This window comes from Musa acuminata, chromosome BXJ2-3, assembly GCF_036884655.1.
Source record: "Musa acuminata AAA Group cultivar baxijiao chromosome BXJ2-3, Cavendish_Baxijiao_AAA, whole genome shotgun sequence".
In the NCBI taxonomy this organism is placed as follows: domain Eukaryota; kingdom Viridiplantae; phylum Streptophyta; class Magnoliopsida; order Zingiberales; family Musaceae; genus Musa; species Musa acuminata.
The window spans coordinates 43,850,679-43,874,805 of NC_088340.1; the positions used below are offsets into that span (position 1 = coordinate 43,850,679).

Below are 24,127 nucleotides of genomic sequence, written 5' to 3' on the forward strand. Positions count from 1 at the left end.
GATCTTCAATCTTCACATGGGAGAATAAGGCGTATGCCCTCTCAATCAAACCTCGAGTTAATACGCTCAAGCTCGGAGATCGTGCTGGACAAGTCAAGCCCTGACACAAAGATGCAAAACATATAAAAAAAAACTTAAAATTTTTTCTTTCCGTACAAATACAGAAACTCCACGCCTCATAATACAAACGAGGAATTTCCACTAAAAGTAAAAATACAATCAACTAATACAAAGACTTTTAGAACTTCTAAGAATGAAACCGGTCCCACCAGCCCTCTGTAGAGGATCTTAGGCTTCATTCGTATTAAGCTTAATACCATTCATAATATGGAAGGTGTCATTTAATAAAAATATGATGTATTTCTTCCCTGTCTTCAGAATAGTATACTTCGATATATATTTACTAAATATGATAAATGTTATTGTTTTTTTCTCTCTCAATTGTCTCTAATAAATTCTCCCTTCTCAGTCTCTCTCTAACAATGCATAGAGAATGAACTAAAAAGAATGAAGATAGTTCAAAGACTAAATATTTGTATACCTCAACAAACTAAAAAGGAGAAGAACAATCAATCTCTCTTCACTCTGCCTCATATTTATAGAGAGCTAATCCAAAACTTTTGACTTCAACTGAGCCAAGAACAACTAAGACTTTTAAATCCGATCACCAGCAAGAAGTATAACTTAGATTTGTACCGATGTCACGAAGAACCAATCGATGGAATTCCCTTCTTCCGTCACCAGCCATTAATTGTGTTCTGCTGTCAGGGCATGAAGAGCTTGCCGCCGCATTTGCATCGCCATGCCTCCGGGTAGTACTCAAGCGGAAAGATCCGGCCCGGCTGGATCGCCATGTGCACCGGTCGGCATGGGAGGCACCGGCCGCAACGAGCCCTGCAGATCGGCGGCGACGAGCCTGGGCCACCGAGCCTCCTCCGAGCCACCAAGACTTGCACCCGGTTCTCTTTTTCCCAGAGCGTAAGCCCTGTGTCTCCCGCTTCCTGGGCGAGTACCACCGATGCACTCCCTGCAGATCAACACCAACAGGAAACTAAGAGGTCAGCATCGATCGAGAGAGAATGATTCTTTTCGTGGAGAGCACTAATGGCTGCTGTGTATAGAAAAGAAGCAAGAACGGTGAAGAAGGTTACGGCGTTGGTTGCTGGTAAGTGGAATCGCGGGTGGAAGCAAAAAAAGATGGAATCTTGAATACGAATAAGCATGCAAGGTAGGATTTTGGCGACGAAGGCGCCATAGTTCCGCAGAGAAGCAGAAGAAGAGACGAAAAGAGATCGTGGTGGAAATAAGGAACGGAGAGCCGGGATGGGATGTTGACTTTGGTCAGCACTCAGTAATTACTCTCACCGAGAGCTACGGCGAAGACGAAGACGGCGACGACAGCGGAGAGGCGGCGAAGCCGGTGGCGCTGAACGCCCATGGCCGAGCTCGGCTACGGCGGCTCAGCAGATCACAGAGCCTATCACACGAAGACGGAAACAGAGAGGGAGGCAGCAGCGATGGAGTTCTTTTGCTATGCATGAAGGAAGAAGAGCTGCAGCGAGCCTTTCATACGCCCACCGAATTCATTTACGCGGTCTATATCCTCCTCTTTCAACTCCATCCCACAAAAGTCGTTTGATTGGACTTGACAATGTGATGAATTCGATCATTGTGTCCCGAGTCTGACACAATAAATGAACTGATCTCAAACTCCCACGTTCCGATGTGACAAGTTTTTACCGTGGTAGAACGCTAACTATCATAAGCTTTGCACTGCGATGAACTGCTTCTCCATCGTTTCTTCGTTGTACTCTCTGAATCCATCCTACCGGGTGGTGTCGCAGGCAGAGCGCCTGCAAGAAGCCATGTTTGTGAAGGTGAAAACAGTCACTCTCATGGAGGCATCAGCAGAAGAAGACACGAGAGTGAGGTCGAATCACTCGAAAGCAGCAGTCAGCGTTGCCATTTCCTGTGATAGTATCAGAAAGAACAGATAAGTTGGACGGAGACGAAGCCATCCACCTTACCCTTTCTCTCTGTCTCTCTCTCTCTCTCTCTCATGGTGATTGGTGCCTGGCGTTTATACACACCCACTAGCGAAGCTGTTTCACGCCTTTTCTCGTACGATTTATCATTTACCTTCTGAAGGTGAACTGCCGACGCTGTTGTTCTTCCGTCACGTCCAAGTGCGGTATGATGCCTTTCATCGTGTAATGGCTGCTGAGAGAAGCACCAGCGCGAGTCTTTTGAAAAGGAACCGTGACCGGAGGAAAGAGGAGCGAATGCAGCAGCTTTGGGTGGTGTGGGCATGTGCACGTCGACTCTCTGTCTCCTTCCACCTCAACATAACACATGCGAGAGAGAGAGTGAGAAGGGTTAAAGAAGCCTCCCGCCGAGTCAACGGTTGACCGTGAACATACTGCATGACGTGGGAACCGAAGAGTTGCCCAGAACTTGGTCCCACCATGAGTCATCGACCATTACTGTGTCCATTCATCTTACAAAGAAAAACGTGTTATTAGTGACGAAGACCATCTGGTACGCACAGGAAAACCATGGAATGGACACAGTTTCCGAGAAAATTTATTTACCCACGCTTTTTTCTACCATCTTTGGTCTTACCCGTTCTCACTCCCGGACTTCTCATTCGGTCGGGTCCACACGAGCGACCGATCACGAGACAGGTAGATGGACGGAGGCGCCAAAAAGGGCAGCGAAAGAATATATTCGGAAAAATTCTCTCTATCAGCTCCACGTCAGGACAGACAATGGATAAGCATTGACGTTTTGTACTACGAAATGACTACAATACCCCTTGTAGAAGCGTCTCGGTGTTGTGTTATATGGTAATTATCGAGGGTAATGCAGTGCAATTTTGGAAATCTAAACTTTTGTTTGGTCGCCCGTCGCGACGTATAGAAAGCATATAAGCTAAGAGAAAGGGGGAAAGAGGGCGCTCGAGATCTCGTTGGGTGAAGGGGTGTTTGCGTGGAATTGACGGTGAAGATGTTGGCGGTGTTCGATCGGGCGGTAGCGAAGAGCCCTGAGGGCCTGAGGGCCCCGGCAGCGGAGGGCGGTGAGGGCGGTGGCCGGCTGGTGAGCCACTTCGCGGCGGCGCGGGAGGGAGCGGTCGTCGTGAGCCTCGGCTCCGCCGGGACCATTGCCTACACGTCCGAGAAGCAGAACCCTCTGCTTCCAAGGTAAACGCAAGAAATCAACACCGAAATGTAATCTCTTAATGCTCCGTTGGATTTACTTATATTTTCCATATATGTTCGTATTTTTCTTTGGAAATATGGATGCAAGTGTGCTCTGTTGGGCCAAGTTCTTAATGCGGCCTGGTTTGATGGATGACGCCCATAGATCGGATTTTTGCAGGGATTACTTTGGGGTTTTACATACTCTCTGGTAATAATTTAACCTATTGTTCTTAGATGGTAAAAGGAATGGGTACCAAGTGTAGATCACCATGGAAGAATTAATTTTGATTAGTCATTGATGCTCGTTTTTGGGGGTTTATGCATTCTTGCAAAGTTTGGAGATGCAAACAGAGTTTCAACTAAAGGTCAAAGGACAGTTCACCGATGGAGACTAACAATCAATATATATGATATGATATGATACGAAGAGGATGGCCTCATATGGCTAATGATTGAAAGAGCCGAGTTACATATGTTAGGTTTGGCTCATAATCGTGAAGCTTAAGCTTTTTGGGTTGAATTAGTGTCTAACCTAATATATGTTAACCCTGACCACATTGACTCAAATCCATTGTTGCAAGATTTCTGATATGGTATCAAGGATAGGTGGACAAAAATAAAATTAGAAAAATAAAATAAAAGGATTGAACCAATCATGCAGATGAGTGAACCACCCCTTGACATCATAAAAGATGTAGACTCGAAGTTTGAACAACCCACACATGAATAGGGGAAGATGTTGGAAATATTCATATGAGATAATAAGAGATACGTTGAGAGGATAGTCTCATATGAGCAAGGACTAAAAGAGTCGGATTATATATGACCTAGAAGCTTAAGCTTTTGGGTTGCATTGATGTTTAACCTCGACCAGATTGACTCAAGCTTGTCGTTGCAATATGTCTGACATTCTTCTTCCTGTCAACCATGTCTGTAATCGAGCAACCTGGTCGCTGTTGACATTTTTGGGAAACTCGATGAGCTTCTTAAAGAATTTTATAAATAAAGCTTTTGGAAATTGCTGAAATGACTTAGAAGGCTATTGGAGAGGTGGCACAAATTATGTGGACTGTAACATATGAAAAATTGGTAATAATTTAACACCTACTTTTGGAAATTTAACAGGCATGTGAAACTTTGGAACTTCATTTGCAAGTCCTTGTGGTATCAACTGTGTTTGTATGATAATTCAGATGAGCATGTTTGTATGAGCTTACTGTCGGCTATTTTTAGTTTAGTCAAGTCAAAGGCAAACTAATCGGTGCTATATCATATATGGAGATTATATAGTATTACAATTTTAAAAACATTTTAAATTATACAAATCTCAAACGTGCACCAGTACGGTCCAAATTATTAATCTATAGATACCAATACGATCAAAAATATCAAGCTTAAGATACCAATATGATCTTGAGGATATTTTTTATTATACGAGCCTAACTAAATGGATCAGGACTATTATATGAGTCTAGGAATTTATAAACCTTTTATCCACCTTTAAATGTTGATAAATTCATATTCATGTATCATTATACAACATCAGGCAATAAAGAATCAGTGTTTATCATGATACCTCAGTTATTATTAATGGCGTTATGCATTGGACTTTTGAGCATCATTGCTTTACTAAGCTGACTATAAATCTCCACTTTATACTAATTTAGATAACACAACATTTGCTTCTCATCCATTGTGGCTTCCTTTCTGCAGAAGTTAAGTTATTCACAAGGTGAACTCTCCGAAGTAGAGATTATCAGTTTATGGCCTGTCTTTCAGCTTGCATTTGCTTTTGATTGCAATATGGCCTGCACATGGCATTCATCATTTTTTAATTGGTACTGTTTTGGTGCAGAAATGATTTTCTCTGACAATTAAATGCGATCCAGTTTCCTTTTTTAATAACCATTTTGTTGTGGACTTTGATAGTGTCTATAAAGCAATTCTCTTCCTTTCTTTTCTTTTAGTAAATGATGCAAGTTGTTCTTGGTGAGAGCCTTAATTCATTCCCCGCTGGATAAGAATAACTATACTTTAGTATTTTTCATTTCTGGTATTATGTCAAACATTTCAAACACTTCATCTACTTTAGACCACTTTGCCTGATATTTTATATTGCTTGCTGCTATGTGATATCACCAGTAACATCAGATGATCTTTGTTCTGACATCTGCAGATTATTTGCTGTCGTGGATAATATATTTTGCTTGTTCCAAGGCCATGTTGAGAATATCACTTCTCTGAAGCAACAGTATGGATTAGGCAAGACTGCCAATGAAGTAATTATTGTCATCGAAGCCTACAAAACATTAAGAGACAGAGGACCGTTCCCAGCAAGCCAAGTTGTCAGAGATCTAAGTGGGAAATTTGCGTTCATTCTGTTCGATAGCTCATCAAACTCCACTTTCATTGCGGCTGTAAGTATTGACATGTTAGCTTCTTTTAACTTTTTTGTGTTTCCTCCATTTCTAGCAGCTTTTTTCTTCTATATCTTTCAAATGATGCCGGAATTGGATAATCATAAAAGCAAGGACAAAAGACGTAAAATAACAGTAAAAATGAGGACATATGATCACAGCATGAGCTCATGTGGCTGTGCAAAGATCACCATATTATGCATTAAATGCTGATGTGTTCTCCCACTTGGTGACCTGAGGTGCATGCTTCTGCCTTCAATTAGTTCCGTACCTTTATAATGCTTCAAAGTCTATTTCAATCGTCGTCCTCCTCTTCCTAAGAATTACATCTGTAGATCCTAAGCGAGTAGATTTTTTTTTATTAATGTACCTGTTTCTTTTTTTCCCGGTCATTTCCTATACTTTCATACATGAAAAGGAGAATAGATTCCTTTATGACCCATGCATTGTAGGTTTTTGTGTATTTTTCCAAATTCGTATGTTCAATTTGCCTGACTTTTTCAAGTTGGACAAAATTTAAGCTATTGTGTTAGAGTGTCATCTGTATATCCACAAGATACATGTGATCTGTATACCCACGATCCACAAGCTATTGCGTCAAGTTGGACAAAACTTGTGATCGACGCATGGTCAATTAAAGATGCATCTGATCTGTTACATCCACGATCCACACTTTGTATTGATATATAAACCACATGCGGGCTCGTTATATGCATTGGGTACCCACAATTCTTTTAAAGATGCAATACGTCTTTGAACAGAAGGTTATTGAATTTTTCTGATGCACCAAAATTGTGATTTCTTACCGCTTGCATCAGCAGCTAGTTGATCTTTAATTTCTTAAATGATGCTATGTTGACTCTCTCTCTCTCTCTCTCTCCTCTTACTTAGGATGCTGATGGAAGTGTCCCTTTCTTCTGGGGTGCCGATTCAGAAGGCCATCTTGTTCTTTGTGATGATGTGGATATCGTCAAAAAGGGGTGTGGGAAATCATTTGCGCCCTTTCCCAAAGGTACTACTACCGGAAGAACTAGAGATGCTCATTTATTTCATTAGGCGCGATGCTTTTTGTTTCTGTTAAACATTTTCTTCGACTGCGTATTTGTTTGTTCATATCCGCATCGTTTACCTGTTCTATTGGTCAGGTTGCTTCTTTACGACATCCGGGGGATTGCAGAGTTTTGAGCATCCCCTGAACGAGCTCAAAGCGATGCCAAGGGTCGACAGCCAAGGCCAGGTCTGTGGTGCCACCTACAAAGTCGATGACCAGGCAAAGAAGGAAACCAGGATGCCACGAGTCGACAGTGCCGCGAACTGGTCCTCCGAGTACTGATTCGGCAACTCGGTTCTTAAGCAACTCTTTGGCTGTTTTTGTGTTTACTGCCTCGTCAAACCCTGCTCTCTAAACTAGCTATCCTCCTGTTTCAACTTTGTTTAACATGGTGAACCTCCGAGCCAAGCTTCGTGCTCTAGCTTTCAAGCAACAGTTACAGTTGTTTATTAGTGGGAAAATAAAGATTTCACATTTACTATATCTTAGTGACGACAAAAGATCCATATAATATTTTTGTTTATTATTGTTAGACGAAGTTGATTCATTTTTCATACGGCAAGTAGCAAATAATTAGTGGTTACATGTGCCTATCAACTGTTTGACGAATCACATCAATGAAATCGTAGCCCGTTCTCCTTTTCCGAGAGTAAATTACAAGATCTGCAAATCATATATCCCTAATAATAGTGGAAAATAGACAAACAAGTGGTGCGCATGGGCATCACATATCCCTAAGCGTGCCATGCAAAGATCACACAGTTCGCCACCCATCGCTCTCTCTGCAAGCTAGCAAAGGCAGGAGAAGTCGACCCACTACAGGAAGAAAAAAAGGAGAAGAAAAGAACACACGAGAGGGCATGGCACGCCTCCGCCTCCGCCTCCGCCTGGCACTTCGCTTTCCTCCCTGGACCAAAGTGAAATCACTACAGTGTGGAAAGCAGAAGGTGGTGATCAGCAAAAGGAGGCTTCGACGTCACAAAAGCTTCTTTCGATTTCCTGACGACAGATATATAATATCCATACGCACAGTGGATGAGACGCTGTGATTACTCTGCATCTTAACCGAGTGGTATTCATCTTCTCTTCCATTCATAGTGATCCAAGAGAAGAGAAAGTATTACGACAGTAGTGTCCCACTATCCCTGTCTCCGAGCAAAAGCAAATGCTTCGACCTCCTATTCTCATCGTTTAGCCGCGTGATGCCGAGGTTTGGAAGAGACAGCTGCTGCTGCTGCTGCAATAATGCTTTCAGAATTATTCCTACTGCACTGTTGTCTAATTTGACACCATGAAACCAATTGCTCCCCTCCTTATTTCTCTACCACAGTATTGTGTCTAAGATCGTATGGAAAATATGGAGATCATCAATGAGAGGAGGGTTCCTCTCCAACCTACTGAGCTCTCTCGGCGTTCTCACAGTCTCGGCTGCAGATGATGATGCAAGCTTTTGCTTGGGTTAATGGTGGCTACTTTGTGGACCACATTTCTATTATTCCTTCTTTTCTTACATATGGCAACACCCAATCAGAAAAGCCTCGTTATACTCATTATCACTTCCACACCCTCCTCATCTCTCTTCTTCTATCTTCTTTCTTCTCCTCTCCTCTTCTCCCTCTCTCTCTCTCTCTCTCTCTCTCTCTCTCTCTCTCTCTCTCTCACACACACACACACACACCCTTCTTTCCTTTTTCTGTTCTTCCTACATGCAGATCTACTGAGTACATCAGGAGGGGTATGTGTGCATCAAAAGCAGCTGAAGCTGCCAGCATGATCTGATGGCTGCTCCTTCTCTATCCTCTCACAACTTCACAAGGAATCAATCAGATCATCTGGCAGTTTCATCTGCTGATGGGAGCACAACAAAACCCTAAACCAGTTTCCATCGAGATGCCAGCCCATGAAGAAAGACACCACAAGGTTCAGCATGTCTGATAGGTGAAGCTTCTGAATACCCACCCTAGTCTCTGATGTGATCTGCTGCGCTTTATCTTTTGTGCTTGTCAGTTTGTACGATGTGGAGGAGGAATTGATGGAAGAGAACCCGACAAAGGAGCCATGAGAAGCTCGGATGGGGGAAAGAAAGGGCCATTAGGGTTTTGGTTTTGGAAGGAACACTACCACCTTGTTCTTGGAATGAAGCTTGACATCAAATCCTGATCGGTGAGATGATGCCTTTGATCTCTTCTTGGTCATGACCTCAGTATCATTAGCTTCTGCCATTCTCCTTGACTGAGAAATAGGATAATAATCCATCGATGGCACTGTTTGCAATCAGACAGATACCTATGACAGATAAGGACATTGATTCATGCTTCATGATGCTGCAACTCATTTTGTTTGTTGGAATAAGCTTATTACACAACCATAAGACTGTGCATGCTTGAAATCACTAGATTCGCTTCGATTCGAAATCATTTTTTGTCTGTGTAAATCCTTATTTTGTATCTTTTTTCTGTGTAAATATTTTGTAGTATGTGTTCTTCAACCATGTAAGAACTAAACAAGTAGGAAGGTTATTGCAAATGCAAGTGTGTCATTGATTAGGTCAATTCTATTTGATTTCTTTCTTTCTTTCTTTCTTTCTTTCCAAAGAAGAAGAAGAACAGTGTCACCCATATCCATGTCATCTTGTTTGCTAGCATTTGGCATGCTCTTGAAAGATTCTTAAGCATTCATTCATGCATTGGTGGTCAAAACCAATGAACTAAGCACTTCGGTAATCTATTATGTTAAATTGGTTAGTAGAATCAAATCTATGGATAATGATTATTATTATTGTTATTATTTTTGTTTGACTAAGTCGAATAGTTCAAATCATCAATTTAGGTTTAATATGATCCCACCATGATTTAGAGTGTCGGAATATTATTTGAACAACTCATAGTTAACTTTCTTCGTCTTCTTCGTCGATCCACGAGAATTCTAGAGGAATTATTCATTCTTGATGATGAACCTTAATGTATAGAAGGTAACGATAACTTTATCGTTTATAAAATCTTAATTTTTTCTACGTCTCGATCGATTTGATATAGAACTAAATATCTTTATCGATATCCCGATACGAGAGCGAGGTTAGGGTCACCATATACTTCAACTCTACGACTTACACACAACCATGTAGCTCAATCGTAGACGATTACAAGTAGTAAAATGGAGACAAAACAATGGATTTCGCTATGGCAACAAGTCTCCACTGGTCTGCTGGATTTTTCTGACCAAGGCCTTGTGGAGGAACTGCTCTCTCGCCAAACACCTCACCTGTTTGATGTAAGGTCCGAAGTCCAACACACCCGCCGCAAGCGCTTCGTCGAGCACGCACACCGCGTCGTCGATGGCACCCGCCGCGGCTGCGCTCTCCACCATGCGTCTTTCCCTCTCATCCACTGCTTCCAGTGCTACCATCTCACCCGGCGACTGCGGCTTACCGCCGTGCTCCTGCAACCAAGCTGACAGCACATTCGCATCCTCGGCCTTCTCCTCCAAACACTTCTCCAGGCTCAGCCGCTCCCCCTCGAGGTCTCGCAGGCCGGACTCGATAGTTTTAGCTCGGTCACGCAGCGCGAGTTGCGCGCTCCCGAAGCGCTCGATCTCCACCTCGATCCGGGGCTGGAATTGCCTCGCGTCTCGGTGGAGGCGAGCATATAGGCGGTCGATCGCCTCCCGATTGGAGGCTAGAGAGGCGTCGGCGGCAGGAGGGGGAGTCATGTCGAAGTGGTAGGGGTGGCACAGCCCGAAGATATTGACGAGGTTACGTGCGAGATGGGAGAGGTTGGACGAGGGATACCGCCACCGATGGAGGTAAGGAGAAGCGACGGCTCCCGAGGGGCCGAAGAAAGGGTGATCGGGCAGCAGGAGGTGGGCGTTCGTGGGGAATACGTACACGACGGGCGCATGATAAGGGTAGCACCGGTGAAGCCATATCGTCACAAGGACGTGCGAAATAGAGGAAGATATGGGCAAGAAGCCATGCGCCTGGAGGAGATGGGAGGCGGTGCCGTCGTCGTCGGTGAAGGTGTCCGAGCGGGGGGAGAGAGTGGGGAAGTCGGCGAGGAGTGCGAGGAGGTGCTTCCGGATTACCCGTTTCAGGTTGTGGTTGGTGTAGGAAAGGGCTCTTTCTCCGGTGGCTCTCAGGGCGGCGTCGACGAACCGAGCAGAGGAGGAGGAGACCATTCCCTCGGTGAGTGCGTCTGCAGATAAATGGGATACAGGCAGCAAGATCATGGACGTATGAATCCTTAACTCGGTCGACCAGCTCAGTGCATTCAAAATACAGCGTGAGAGATTGGTTTGACCGCAAGCGACAGAATAATAACACGTCAACATCACATCAGGGAGGGAGAAGAAGAAGAAGACCGACGGATGAGAAGGATCGGCCACTCGGATCAAATTAAATCGAGTTCGGATGCACCGCACCGATCTGACTAATTCTCATGCTTTGGAAGACCGAAGACCGCTCTCAGCCACACAACCGGTTGGCTCTCTCCATCCGTCTCACTCCGTCCATGATGGCTTTCTGTCCCAAACAAAGAAGAAAGGCCAAGCAACAAAACATAAATATGGATGATGAAAAGTCCAAGGAATCTTCTGAGAACCACCACCACCACCACCACCACCGCCACCACCACCACAGAACAAATAGCACAAGAAAAATGATAGGGGAGTTCACGATAGCTTGCCTAAATCTTTCTATCCTTTTCATGATGGAGAAATAGTATCATCCAAAGTATGAATTCATCATACTCCTAATTTTTTTAAACCCATATATATGACTTTCATATGTAAACTTTAAGTTACATTAAATGACAAATAATATCTTCTAAAAGTCCATTCTGATTATAAGAAATTTCAACCGTAGCTAATTTATGTTTTTTGAATGAATATATGTGAAAGAGAAAAATATATGCTATATCAAAATTTGCAAAGGTAAATACAAAAGATCATGAATAATGATTATTATAAAAATGACTATATCATCATCTAATTTACAACCCAAAAAAAATTGAGTAAGGTTCAACTACTTATCGTTGGGAAAAATTGTTATAGCAGAATAATTCTTTCCCTCTGTCTCAAAATGAGTTCATCGTCAAAATATCAACTCATTATCAAAATATAAATATTAACAATATTAATATTTATGACTTATCAATGGAAATGAAGCCAATGTTCTCTAACTAACTTCATTTCTCCTTTGTTGCACCAAAGTACGAGACATAACAGGAAAATTATGTCCTATCCATTTATTCGATTTATTATTGTGCTGTGAACTTACCTATCTTTGAATCTCTCGTCCAACTGCACTAATCTTTGACCTCATTTCTATAAATCCCTCGCAACCAACACCACTGTTTCCTTGACAAAGAACACAGCAAGACGTGACAGCAAAAGACCTCTCCAACAGTAGTTTTGAAGCATGTCTTTGTCACGGTGTTCCATTAACGATAAAGCTATTGACCTTTAGGACTCGTGCTGCTATATAGAAATGAAATCCTTTCTTGGGGGAAACGGCAGTGAGATAAATATGTGCCCTAATATTTAATATCTTAACTATGGATGGGGACGACGCTTAGTCAATCTCTTGATGTTTCTCTTGTTTGCTTCAGCTGTGTCTCTACAGTACAGATGCTAATTTTTAACCAGACAAAAAAAAAAAAACATTAATGTCAGGAACAACTTGTTGCTTTACCACCCATCCGCTTGACACGAATGAATGATTTGTGATCTTAGTGTATTATATATGGAAATATCCAAAACATTAATATCAGGAACAAATTGTTCTTTTAGCCTTTTTCTCTAAACACTTTAGAAGATGTAGTTCCCGTGCATGTATCAGACTCTCTCTAAGCATGTTCTCAAGAAGCATAAAAGATAGTGGACAAACAAGTAGTAACTGTGTACTAAATTTGTTTCGATACTGACCTGGAGCAGTTGCTTCGGAAGCTCTACGGTGATGAGTCCACCTTTGCAACCAATACTGCCGAGGTTGCAGCCAATGATGATGTTCTCTCTAGCTTGTAGTGGTTCACTACCATGCACGAGACGCACGGTGTTGAGCAAAACTAACTCTGGAAATCAACTTTACCATATCATCTGCCCTTATTGCTTAAGCTTGCTCGAACCGGAACTTCCCTGGAAGAATCAGTTTTCAGCCCTGAGTTCATTCAAACCTAAACCAGACATTTTGAAATGAGGTCTCACTACAGTCAACACCAGTGATGCAGAGTTCAAAAATCTTGAAAGAACCTGATTTTGGTCTGATCTGGTACAAAACTTGAATCCATCCTTAGGCAGGATCTGGCTCTAATTTGACCTGCATAGGCTTGAGGCTAACAGCCATGACTACCATGTTAAGATGTGCTTATGCGGTAGACTTGAGCATGTATCTTGGGTCTGAAGACACCATCAGATTCTTTGGTAGGGTGAACTGCTCCAGAACGACTTCGAAATTTCTATAATGATTGCCAGAAATCATTGCGAGAGCAATGCAAATATTGGAGATCGCATAAAATGGCTCCAATCTGTCCAGAATGTGTCACTCTGACTAGAGGATACCAGCATAACCATCCAATGGATCACCAGAAATCATTGCAAGAGCAATGGGCATCTCGAAAATGGTGGAAACGGCTCCTATCTCTGACCACAATGTATCGATTCCAGATCTTGGATATTAGCTTGATTGCAGAATGACAATCCTCACATACCCTTAAGTTCTTCAGAACATGAATTGGCAAATTGGATGGCAATTTCATGATTCCGAAAGCAATTGCCATCTTCTCACTATGAGTAAACAATGCCTGTTCCTTTTCCTCCTCGTCCATTTCCACGGATATCTGTTCTGTGATTGGTGAATAACCTGCCAATTTCAATCTCTCCGTCATCTCACCTATCATAGATTGAATCTCCATAATATCTGGGTGCATCTGGTCACCAGCAATGAACTTGTGTACCTGTCCCCCTACTGTAATCGAGCTATAACCTGCAGTCTTTTTAACGCCCCTCTCTTCCATCAAGCGCCGGATCTTGCAAGCATCTGCCCACCTTTTATTATCAATGTATATGTTGTATAACTGGACATATACAGCATCCTCTTGTGGCTCTAACTCAAGGAGATGCTTTGTTGCTTTCTCTGCTAACTCTGTGTTCTTGTATAGCCTGCAGGCACTTAACATGGACCCCCATATAACTGCATTTGGTTCCATCGGCATGGTTTCAATAAGTTCAATTGCCTCTTGCAAACGTCCATGACGACCAAGCAAATCTACCATGCATCCGTAGTGCTCAATCTCAGGTTTGATGCTGTATAGACTACTCATCTCATCAAAAAACATGTGTCCCTCCTCTAAAAGACCTGAGTGACTGCATGCAGTCAGAACACTGACATAAGCTACTGCATTGGGTCTTAAACCCTTATTCTTCATCAAACAGAAATGCTCAAGTGCATGCTTTCCCATTCCATTCAGTGCAAGGCCTGAAATAATCACAGTCCAAGTCTGTGCGTCCCTTTCTTCCATCCTACTGAAAACTAACATTGCTTGATCCATCTTCCCACATTTTGCATACATGTCCAGTAATGCAGTCCCGAGAAACACATCACGCTTTACCAGTCCCTGCTCAACATAAGCATGCAAGACTTTGCCTTTGCTTAACACACCTAAATTAGCACAAGCTGTGAGCAAGCCTACCAATGTGAACTTATCTGGCCGCAAGCCAGACATCTGCAGTTTTGCAAACAAGAGCAATGCTTCCTTAAGCCTACTGCTCTGGATGTACCCGGTCAACATTGAGTTGAATGAGATGATATCAGGGGAATCCATCTGTTCAAAGAGCGAGCGACCTATGTCTATGTCGCCCATCTTGCAGTACCCGTCAATGATAGCATTCCAAGCTGGTACAATCTTGTGATCCATCGAATCGAAAATCTGATAAGCAGACTTGATATCTCCACCCTTGGCATACATATCAATTAGGGCGACTGCGAGATTGCTACTGATTCCAATTCTCTTCTCGATGACAAGCTGATGAATCCACTTGCCCAATTTCAGATCCCGCAACCGCGCACATGCTGATAGGACAGCAGCCATTGCTACAGTGTCCGGCGTGACATCATCGGATAGCATCTCCTTGAAAAGCTGAACAGCTTCCTCAGGCCTTCCGGCTTTAGCATAGCCTGCTATCATAGTCGTCCACGAGACCACATTCCTCACAGGCATTTTGTCAAACAACTTCCGAGCTTCATCCACCGAGCCAAACTTCACAAGACCTCCGATGATCGTTGTCCACGAGACAACATCCTTCTGGACAATCGGTCCAAATGCCCGCATCGCATCATCGATCCACCCGAATTCAATATACATATGGACCAAAGAATTCGCGATGTGGCCGTAGCGTTCGGGAAAGAGTTTGACGGAAACACCATGCACCATCTGCCCCTCAAGAACGAAAGCCGAGAGGCCACAGGATTTGAACAAGAACTGAAAGGTGTAAGCGTCGGGCGGTACATCCTTTCGACGCATTTGGTGGTACAAATGGAGGGATTCCCTGGGGCGATGGTTCCTAGAACAAGTCCGGATGATGGTGTTCCACTGAAAAGCGGACGGGTCTGGGATTTGAAAGAAGAAATTTAGGGCATAGGAGAGATCGGCAGAGCGGTCGGAAAAGCCAGTGAGGCATTTCAGCAGAAGGGTTGTGGACAGGGGATGGACGAGAGCTCCAGCGACGATGAGTCGCGCGTGGAGTTGGATTGCTTGCTTCAGAGATGAAGGATTTGGCCATTGCAGTCGCATACACGAGCAATAAGGACAGATGAGATTGAACGTAACAGAAAAAAACGAGTCGTTCTAATACCAAAGACGATCAAACGAACGAGCAATGGACTCTGCAGGGAAACAAATAATTCACAACAAATAATTCACCCAATTCAGGATTCATTCCTCCTGTTTACCAATGGGACGTAGGAGCGCTGCGTTCTATTGGCTCCTGCTGGTGGTTCCCACGCAAACTGTGACCATCTCGGACCCGGGGTCCACGGTGGGAGTCAATAGGAATCCTACTTTCTGTGTCTCGTTGCTCGGTCGGCACACAACAAGATAGGCCGTACGATACCTGCGTACCACCGGCAGAGGCAGTGTGCGGTGTGGCCCACCGACTTCCGGGGAGGGACAATAATGTTCTGATCCAAGGATGTTTCTACCCGATTAATATCGCCATAGCACAAACACACCTCAATTGGAGTATACATACCTCCAAATCGTGACAAATATCGCTGACATACACCACCCGAGCATACCTTAAAACTTAGGCTACGTGATGGATAAGAACAGTTCCTACTTGAACGGGTGAACGAACATGTTGCTATCATCGAGTCCCTGTAAATTCGAGGTAATTCTAACTACCAGGAAAAATAAATATTCATGTCATTAAATGCATGGGAGAGGCAAAGCGGCGAAAGAAGAGAGAAGAAGTCCTTTCCGTCCGCCGCTATTTATATCTCTCCTCCCCCATTGCTCTGCAGACGACGCAACCCAACACGCCTCACTCATGGCCTTTCCACTTCCGCTGCCGCCTCGTCCTCTGCTCATTCTTTTCCTGCTCGTACCGTCGCTTCTTCTACCCTCTCGTTCCTCCGCCAGTGAAACCGCCGCAACTCCTCCCTCCACCGCCCTTAATCCATTTACCGCCAAGGCCGCCGTGATGCGGTACTGGAACCGCAAGGTCACCGCCAACCGCCCGCAACCGGCCTTCCTCCTCTCCAAGCTTTCCCCGCTCTCCGCCCTCGACTACGCCACCTTCTCCTCTCTTGCTGCCGCTGGGCCGTCCGCTCTTTCCCCTCGCCTCCCCGCCCTCTGCGCTGCCGCCCGCCTCCTCTGCTTCCCCACCCGCTTCGAGTCCTACGCCTCCGCCACCACTGCACGTGATGGCCCCTCCGACTTCGCGACCTACCAGACCTCCAACTTCTCTAACTACGCCACCGGCGCGGTCGGTGGGACCCAATCGTTCGAGAACTACTCCGAGTCCCTCAACGTGCCGGTCGACACCTTCCGCCGCTACAGCCGCGACTCCGCCGGCCATAACGACTCCTTCGCGTCCTACGCCCCTGGAGGCAACGTCGTCACCGCCAAATTCACCAGCTACGCTTCCTCCGCCACCGGCGGCACCGGGGATTTTACTTCTTACGGTGATGATACCAACAATCCTGAACTCAAGTTCACCAACTACGACGCCCAAGCCAACGGTCGCCACCAGTCCTTCGGAAGCTACTCCGACGACGCCAATTCCGGCGACCAGTCCTTTGCCGGGTATGGCAAGGACGGCAACGGTGTCGTCTCCGCATTCGCCAGCTACGCCAATGACTCAAACGTCATCGGTTCCGGTTTCGCCGGCTACGGTGAGGGCGCCAATGAGGCGAGAGATAGTTTCACCAACTACGGTTTCAACGGCAACGTGCCGGAGAACAACTTCCGGTCCTACGGAGATCGCGGTAACGGCGGATCGGAGAGGTTCTCGAGTTATCGTGACGAGTCGAACGTCGGAGACGACAGCTTCACCTCCTACGCCAAAGGCAGCAACGCTGGCACAGCCGAATTCGACAACTATGGGAACTCCTTCAACCCCGGCAGCGATTCCTTCAAAGGCTACGGTCAAGGGTTCGGCAATCATGAAATCACGTTCAAGAGCTACATCGGCGAGAACAATTCCTTCAAGGGCTATGCCAAGTCCGGCATCGACTTCAAGGCCTATCGCCACCCATCATCCTCGCCCTCCTCCGCCCACCCCGCCGATGCCGCAGTGAAGCCCGTCAAGAAGATAGCAGGGCACTGGCTGGTGGAGCCGGGTAAGTTTTTCCGCGAGCACGAGCTCCGGAGCGGCAACTTGATGCCGATGCCGGACATCCGCGACAAGATGCCGGCGCGGTCGTTCTTGCCGCGGTCGATCGCCGGGAGAATCGCCTTCTCAGCAGCCGAGGTGCAGCGGTTCTTCGGGATTCCGGCCGACACGGCGCTGGGGAAAGCGGTGGCCGACACGGTGGCGGAGTGCGAGAGGGCGCCGAGCCGGGGTGAGACGAAGCGGTGCGCGACGTCGGCGGAGGACGTGATTGACTTCGCGGTGGCGATGCTGGGGAGCAACGTGGTTGCGCGGAGTACGGAGAGCACGGCCGGGTCCAAGGGTACCGTCCTGATAGGGAAGGTGCGGGGGGTGAACGGCGGCGGCGTCACCAGGTCGGTGTCGTGCCACCAAAGCCTCTTCCCGTATCTGGTGTACTACTGCCACTCGGTGCCACGGGTGCGGGTGTACGTGGCGGACATCCTAGCCGTCCAAACTAAGGAGAGGATCAATCGCGGTGTAGCCATCTGTCACCTTGACACGTCGGACTGGAGTGCGAGCCACGGGGCCTTCCTGTCGCTGGGGTCCGCCCCCGGGAGGATCGAGGTCTGCCATTGGATCTTCGAGAGAGACATGACGTGGACGGTGGCCGATTGATTGACTGATTGCGGGCGATCCTCCCAGTAGGAGTGTTGTGTTCTCTCTCTCTCTCTTTTCATTTTTCTTCCTTTTCTTTTTAATCTCTTTTCCATGAAGCTTGAAGAAGAAATAATGCGGAAATTGGAGTAGCTGATCTATGCATTGGATTGGATTGTGGTTGTTATTTTTCATGTGGATTTCAGCGAGTACTATGGAAGAAAATTAGTTCTTCAATGTTGCTGCTTTTCTGTAGAACCCTAATGTATCAATCAGTTTCTTTCTCCATGCAGGATGAAGAAAGAGAGTGTCACTCACATGAACGCAGTAAACTGTTCATGGGAGGAGGGATTTCATGTCAATGATTGGTGGAGAGTGTCATCAAAATCATTAGAGAACGTCATAATGCACAAGCCATCCCATCCCCTCTGAAAAGTTCATCATCAGGAAGATACACCGAGGGTGGCGACATGTCTTGTTCCCGACAAGGAATCCTTAGCAGCTTGGCGATCGATCATAGTCTCTCTTCTGCTCCAGGAATTTAATATGGAAAGAGAAGGAAAACGAACAGTAACTTAAAAGAACACTCATTATCTAGATCGATCACTCGAGGCAAGAAGAACTGTTCCTCAGACAGGCAATCGTAATGATCAGTAGTTTGGACAAAAAGGAAACTCTGCTGTCACCTCAAATATGATCTGCTAATGAATTTAACAGGAAAGTGAAAGCTATCACACGTTCCCTTATCTGCTGTAAGATGCAACATCACGGTTGATTACAAGCTAAAAAGGCTTGTGAAGTACAAGTGGGTAGGGTTTCTAGAGTAAGCATGACAGGGTGAGCATTGCATTCGAAGCAACAAGTCCAAAAGGTCATCAACATCATTGCAGCAGTGAGCAGGAGCAGGCTGCAGAGGGAGCAGCACAGGCATGCGAAGTGGAAGGCAAAGAAGGATGAAGTGGAAGGCAAGATGAGTAAAGAGACCACAGGGGACACGATTCCCAGATTCCAACTCAAACAACACGTACACGAGTCCACGTGCCAACTCAGATTAGGTACACAGCGATCTTGAAGTGTCTGCTTTTGGTGGACATGAATCTTCTCTTTCCAGTGAGTCAGAGGTGAAGGCAATGAGAAGTTCTCTTTGCCAGCCAGACATACATGCTGCAAATTTGACGTGTAATAGCTACAACAGGATCAATGTTGCCTGAGGACCTCTGAGACCTCGTATAAGAAGAGCCACATGGGAATCTGAGACGACACGAGAGTCCCAGCACGGTCGCAGAGTGGACAAGCATCGAGTGCTTGGTGGCCATGGCTGACGCTTCTCGGAAGCATCTCTTTGCCTTTTATGAGTAGGAATGAAGCATGCCAAAAGCAGACTGCGCACACCGTCCGTCAGTCACTTTGTACCAGAGGGGTTAATCTTTTTATGTCACCAGAACCCTTACTCGCATTCAAGCAATCAATTTAGACTCGCATTTCTGAACCGATTGATGACCCGATGGATGCGATTCCAGCCTGTCAATCGAACCGGTTTGACCCGACCATATACGGTTATTGGGCCCATCTCGGCCTCGATAAAATCCATATGAACTCAATACGGTGAATGAGACACGGATTGTCATTATGGATGTCTTGAATTGCTATATTGTCATAAAATTAATAGTGATAGGCTCGAGGTGTCTTGGTGCAATGTCACACAAAAACCAGGGAAGATGACTCTCTTATGACATCCATGCAGCCTTTAAATCACACCCCTTCGACGTCGTCGGTGATCGCACGCGCGCGTACACAAAAGTAAACCTTATCTAATTAATTCTATGCATTAATTTAATTTATAGACATCAATTCTTTTGGGGTTCTTTAGTCCCATATCGCCAGTCGAGGCAGTCACGCTTGGTCGAGGCCGCTATATTAGAGCAGACCGGCTGTGGGATTAAGCATACCTTTCTCGGCCTTTTGGCTAAGATCAAGTGTAGTATCTGTTCTTATCAGTTTAATATCTGATACGTGGGCCATCGGCCCACTATGATATTAAATTAATTTGTTGTGGGGTAGGGCCCGCTCCAGTAGCTTGCTTCTGGGGCCCTTGAGCGTCGCCCATTCGTTGCACTGCCGCGTGGGCCCGGCGCACCCCTACCAAAACCTAAATTTAAAATTTTATGTTTATGTTATATAGATATATATATATATATATTATTTATTTATTCAATTACGAAGATAATTGTATTAAATTGTTTTTATTAGAGTACATTGGCTCCAAACTATGGTTGTTCCATGTTGGTGCCGACTGCGCGTTCAAGTCTCCCAAGCCTCGAAGCTGCCAGCGACGAAATCGTAGTGCGCCCCGATTAGCTTCAAGGTCGTCTTCTCCAGCGCGTCGCTGACGAAGGGGTAAGTCTTCAGGTTCTCAAGGGAGACATTCACCGCTTCCTGCGCACACATGCAAACTGTCTTAGATGACTCTTTCAGTTTGGGAAGACGATCGAATGCGATCTTTTCGCACGAGTACCTTCTCGCATTGGGTGCATTGATCAGCGAAAGATAAGGCTGCGTGCTCAGCCACCACCTTCTCCTTTGCCGGCAAACAAATCTTCACCCACTCCTCTATGAAGTCACTGTCCCAAAACAGATAGAGATGATGATTAGGAGCTCATCATGATCCTTCTGCAGAAAAGTAGTCAGAAAGCAATATGCCTCGCGAGTGGCAGAGGACAAAATGAACCCAATTCCCAACCTTTTGGGAGAGCAGATGGAAGCAGATTTGATGTCACTAAATCCCCTAACCTCTCTCATTAAACTATAATGATGCTGCAGATTACTGAATGTTTAAGATGAACAGAGGTGATGCTGTTGTTTCTTACGTGCTGGTGGTGCCGTCTTCTTTGATGGACATCAGCCCCTTGATTCCACCGCAGCTGCTGTGGCCCATCACCACGATGTACTCAACCTGTCGGAGAGTTTCCGAGAGAGTAAGATTCTGAAGAAAAACAAAGAAAACACAAGTGAGCAGATGATGGAATCGAGCGCGGACCTTGAGATTGAGGACGGCATATTCGATGGCAGCCCCGACCCCGGAGTACTTTGTCTGCAGGAAGACCACGGATAAGCTCGTGAAAAGGGGATTGCAAGGAGGGGACCAACCGCATAGGCTGCGATGAGAGAGAGAGAGAGAGAGAGAGAGAGAGAGAGAGAGAGAGAGAGGAAAAGTTGATGATGGAGGCTGCAGACACTGCTGACCTGATCATACGGGGGAACCATGTTGGCGATGTTGCGGACGGTGAAGGCCTCCCCCGGCTGGAAGTTGAGCACCACCGACGGGCACACACGGGAATCGGCACATGCAAACACCATGAACTGCAACCCATTCCTATACTTCAGATCATAATGGTCGACAGATTCTGCACGTCGATTAGAATCATGGGGAGCTCACCTTAGGGCTCTGCCCGACTGCGAGTTGGGAGAACAGATCGGGGTTTTCCCTGTCACACAAACACACGTCTTTATTCCGGCTAAACATATCGGAGAACCAAAGATATCTCTTCATGCATGAACGTAATCCTTCACATACTCGTAGACCTCCTTCTTGAAGCGCTCGAACCCCGAGGTCAACCTCTCCACCGGATCCATTTCCTGCACATTTGCAGAGGCTCTAGCCATCATCCGTGGCATTGGAAAGAAGACGATCCAAAGAAGTGGGAAGCAGAGAGAGAGAGAGAGAGCAGCAGCAAAATCAAACAGCAGAAACCGAGAATCTAAGCATCAAAAAAACAGGAATTTGACCGGATTACACAGCCGGAATTGAAGAACAGGAGATGGAAAGATTAAAGGGGGAGAAAAAGGAGAGACAGAGAGAGAAAGAGGAAAGGGTGGGGGCAGAGATTCCACGAACCTTCTTTCCCCAAAAGGCTACAGAGATCCCGTGTTTGGCGATAAGAAGGAAAAGGCAGTATTCCCTCCGACGCGCTTTATAAGCGCCGACCCGTTCCGGCCCGGTTCAGATGAACCGGAAGAACAACATTAGTGGTTGGCCGGTCGGTCCGCTCGAGCCTTAAAACATCGAATCGGTCGATCGCTTGAATCGGACGGACAGAGTACGCTCAATTAATAATATTCTAAACTATTAATTTAACATAATTATAAAAATATTTTTATATATAAGCCTGTCATAATTAATACAATAAATGGATGAAAGGCGAGCGATACACTTTTTCTCTCCTCTTAATAATAATAATAATAAGAAATACTTACAGTCAAATTCCCTATGACAGAGAAGCTTTCCAATGCTTATTTATGAGAGAGAGAGAGAGAGAAATAGGTGCCTGCAGTGGCCGGGCAAGTTGTTTAGAAAAGATAACATTGGATCCATCTATCGTGAATGATAAGAGCCATTTCGTATGATATATGCTAATCAATGTCAGCCACCAGAGATTGGATTCTCCGTGGTGGGTGCGAATAGGGAGGAGAGACTTGCGCCGGAAAGGTGATGTGAGAGAGGCAATAAAGAGAGAGGGGGGTTTGTGGCGGAGGAGGAGATGAGGAAGCTATCCGAATCATTATTGATTTCGTGCATGCATATATATCCCTCCCTAAATTTGCTTACATTTACCTCAATGTTTTGGCCTCCTGCCTTCGATTTGTTAGTTTCTATTGACTTTAGTTGTTGGATATATTGGCATTCATTTAAAATCAATTGGATTCGGTTTCAAATCCTACAAAAATTACATTTGAGATGCATGCCAATATGGATTCAAAGAATTTAGTCAAAATTTTTTTCTAAAATATTTATGCTTGAGAGATGTTTTATCGTATGCGATCGTTCGTTGCGGTCATGATTTATATCGTAAATGTGCACATCATTTGGTCATTAATGGGATTGTAAAGTTATGTATCAATTTTGTAAGTACGAAATAATGACTTGTGGAGTCGGCTTTTCCAACGGTGTTACGTGACCAATCTTACTAAGTTGAATTGATCCTCTTATTAGTATCACGTTGTCGATCTTTAAGATTGAAACCTTATACAACGTGTTATAGAAACAGATTTGAAGTATCGATAAGATGAAGATGATACGTAGGAGATGTTCAAAGTGTCATAAACCTTTTTATAATACATAAAATCGAAGATCAATTTATATTAAAATAATCATAACAAATTCTCAAATTATTTTAGACCTAAAAAAATTAAATTAATATTTATCTGGTTCCTCGATATCAATGTCGAAGGATGCCACACCGGCCCTTTACTTGTCTCGCCTACCTTTTCGGTGATTGGAAAGACAGTGTGGGGCTCGCACGGGACCCACGATGAGTCCTTCTTGCTTTCTCTCGTGTGGATGAGAAGGGGTGACCCAAGGCAGGTCGAGAATTTTTCCATCCATTTCACGAAATAGGTCAAGTTGATTTATTTAAAGTCCTTTCTAAAATAACATCAAAAAGAGAAAAAAATTGCACATCCATTACTAATTGTGTGTGTGTGTATATGCAATGTAGTATGAAAATTATGTTTTTTTATTATTATTTAGTTTGACATGGATCAAAAAAAAATTATGAGCAAAGAAACCACATCAAACACGTTTATTAGTACTTGAGGAAGTATCATATAATTAATGGATGCATGACATGCATGCATGCACATTAGACTAAATCTGGATTATTAGATCCCTACTGATCGGGTTCGGATCCTATGCATTTATAAGCCCATTGGATTTGTATTAATCTTAGCACTGTTACATTGTCACTCTTTATATTTAAATTTGGTTGGAAGATTAAGCTCAACACCTTTTTAACTCTAACCATGACAGGAATTTTAAGTCTTAATTCAAAAATATTTAACACTTAATCCTCATTTATTAATCATCTTCATGTCCAAATTGTATCTAAATCCTTCTCAAGTTCGTAAACTTACACTGCACTCCTTGCGAGTGTTTTTTTGGATCGAAATGATCATTAGAGTTGATTAGGAGTTAGCCCATCTGTAACTCTTTTTCTTCTTGAAAA

The 24,127-nt window shown here is 44.8% G+C and overlaps 6 protein-coding genes, 1 long non-coding RNA gene and 1 other non-coding gene across 11 annotated transcripts; 4 read left to right on the forward strand and 4 right to left on the reverse strand.

The window, feature by feature from the left end:
* Positions 1 to 764: 764 nt before the first annotated feature.
* Positions 765 to 1,438, reverse strand: LOC135607644 (EPIDERMAL PATTERNING FACTOR-like protein 5). Its single transcript, XM_065099601.1, has 2 exons — positions 1,360 to 1,438; positions 765 to 1,027 (listed from the first exon to the last, which is right to left on the reverse strand). The coding sequence occupies exons 1-2, from the start codon at positions 1,436 to 1,438 to the stop codon at positions 765 to 767; spliced, it is 342 nt and encodes a 113-aa protein (XP_064955673.1).
* Positions 1,439 to 2,942: 1,504 nt separating this feature from the next.
* On the forward strand, positions 2,943 to 7,149 carry LOC135608525 (stem-specific protein TSJT1-like). The gene is made up of 4 exons (XM_065101510.1): positions 2,943 to 3,200; positions 5,377 to 5,617; positions 6,509 to 6,629; positions 6,763 to 7,149. Exons 1-4 carry the CDS (start codon positions 3,007 to 3,009, stop codon positions 6,948 to 6,950), a joined length of 744 nt encoding a protein of 247 aa, XP_064957582.1. The 5' UTR covers positions 2,943 to 3,006; the 3' UTR covers positions 6,951 to 7,149.
* Positions 7,150 to 7,480: 331 nt separating this feature from the next.
* LOC108952345 (uncharacterized) lies at positions 7,481 to 9,082 on the forward strand. Of its 2 annotated transcripts, none has more exons than XR_001977158.2 (2): positions 7,481 to 8,606; positions 8,676 to 9,082. It is a non-coding gene; the product is annotated as an uncharacterized LOC108952345 (long non-coding RNA). The 2 variants fall into 2 exon arrangements; XR_010484864.1 differs by having other exon boundaries at positions 7,481 to 8,588.
* A 611-nt stretch (positions 9,083 to 9,693) lies between these two features.
* Positions 9,694 to 15,829, reverse strand: LOC135581381 (putative pentatricopeptide repeat-containing protein At5g40405). Of its 3 annotated transcripts, none has more exons than XM_065101513.1 (3): positions 12,912 to 15,829; positions 12,588 to 12,797; positions 9,694 to 11,184 (listed from the first exon to the last, which is right to left on the reverse strand). In XM_065101513.1, the coding sequence occupies exon 1, from the start codon at positions 15,449 to 15,451 to the stop codon at positions 13,241 to 13,243; it is 2,211 nt and encodes a 736-aa protein (XP_064957585.1). In that variant the 5' UTR covers positions 15,452 to 15,829; the 3' UTR covers positions 9,694 to 11,184; positions 12,588 to 12,797; positions 12,912 to 13,240. The 3 variants fall into 3 exon arrangements, with proteins under 3 accessions (XP_064957585.1, XP_064957584.1, XP_064957583.1); XM_065101512.1 differs by having other exon boundaries at positions 12,588 to 12,835; XM_065101511.1 differs by having other exon boundaries at positions 12,588 to 15,829.
* Positions 9,846 to 10,892, reverse strand: LOC135607645 (protein ELC-like). Its single transcript, XM_065099602.1, has one exon. It carries the CDS (start codon positions 10,890 to 10,892, stop codon positions 9,846 to 9,848), a length of 1,047 nt encoding a protein of 348 aa, XP_064955674.1.
* Positions 15,830 to 16,155: 326 nt separating the features above from the next.
* On the forward strand, positions 16,156 to 18,318 carry LOC135606616 (BURP domain-containing protein 12-like). Its single transcript, XM_065097667.1, has one exon. It carries the CDS (start codon positions 16,206 to 16,208, stop codon positions 18,144 to 18,146), a length of 1,941 nt encoding a protein of 646 aa, XP_064953739.1. The 5' UTR covers positions 16,156 to 16,205; the 3' UTR covers positions 18,147 to 18,318.
* Positions 18,319 to 20,070: 1,752 nt separating this feature from the next.
* Positions 20,071 to 20,267, forward strand: LOC135608631 (U2 spliceosomal RNA). Its single transcript, XR_010485605.1, has one exon. It is a non-coding gene; the product is annotated as a U2 spliceosomal RNA (small nuclear RNA).
* A 49-nt stretch (positions 20,268 to 20,316) lies between these two features.
* On the reverse strand, positions 20,317 to 22,086 carry LOC135608526 (carbonic anhydrase, chloroplastic-like). Its single transcript, XM_065101514.1, has 8 exons — positions 22,021 to 22,086; positions 21,700 to 21,761; positions 21,562 to 21,610; positions 21,369 to 21,485; positions 21,163 to 21,216; positions 20,993 to 21,078; positions 20,641 to 20,746; positions 20,317 to 20,561 (listed from the first exon to the last, which is right to left on the reverse strand). The coding sequence occupies exons 2-8, from the start codon at positions 21,756 to 21,758 to the stop codon at positions 20,427 to 20,429; spliced, it is 606 nt and encodes a 201-aa protein (XP_064957586.1). The 5' UTR covers positions 21,759 to 21,761; positions 22,021 to 22,086; the 3' UTR covers positions 20,317 to 20,426.
* Between the last annotated feature and the right edge of the window lie 2,041 nt (positions 22,087 to 24,127).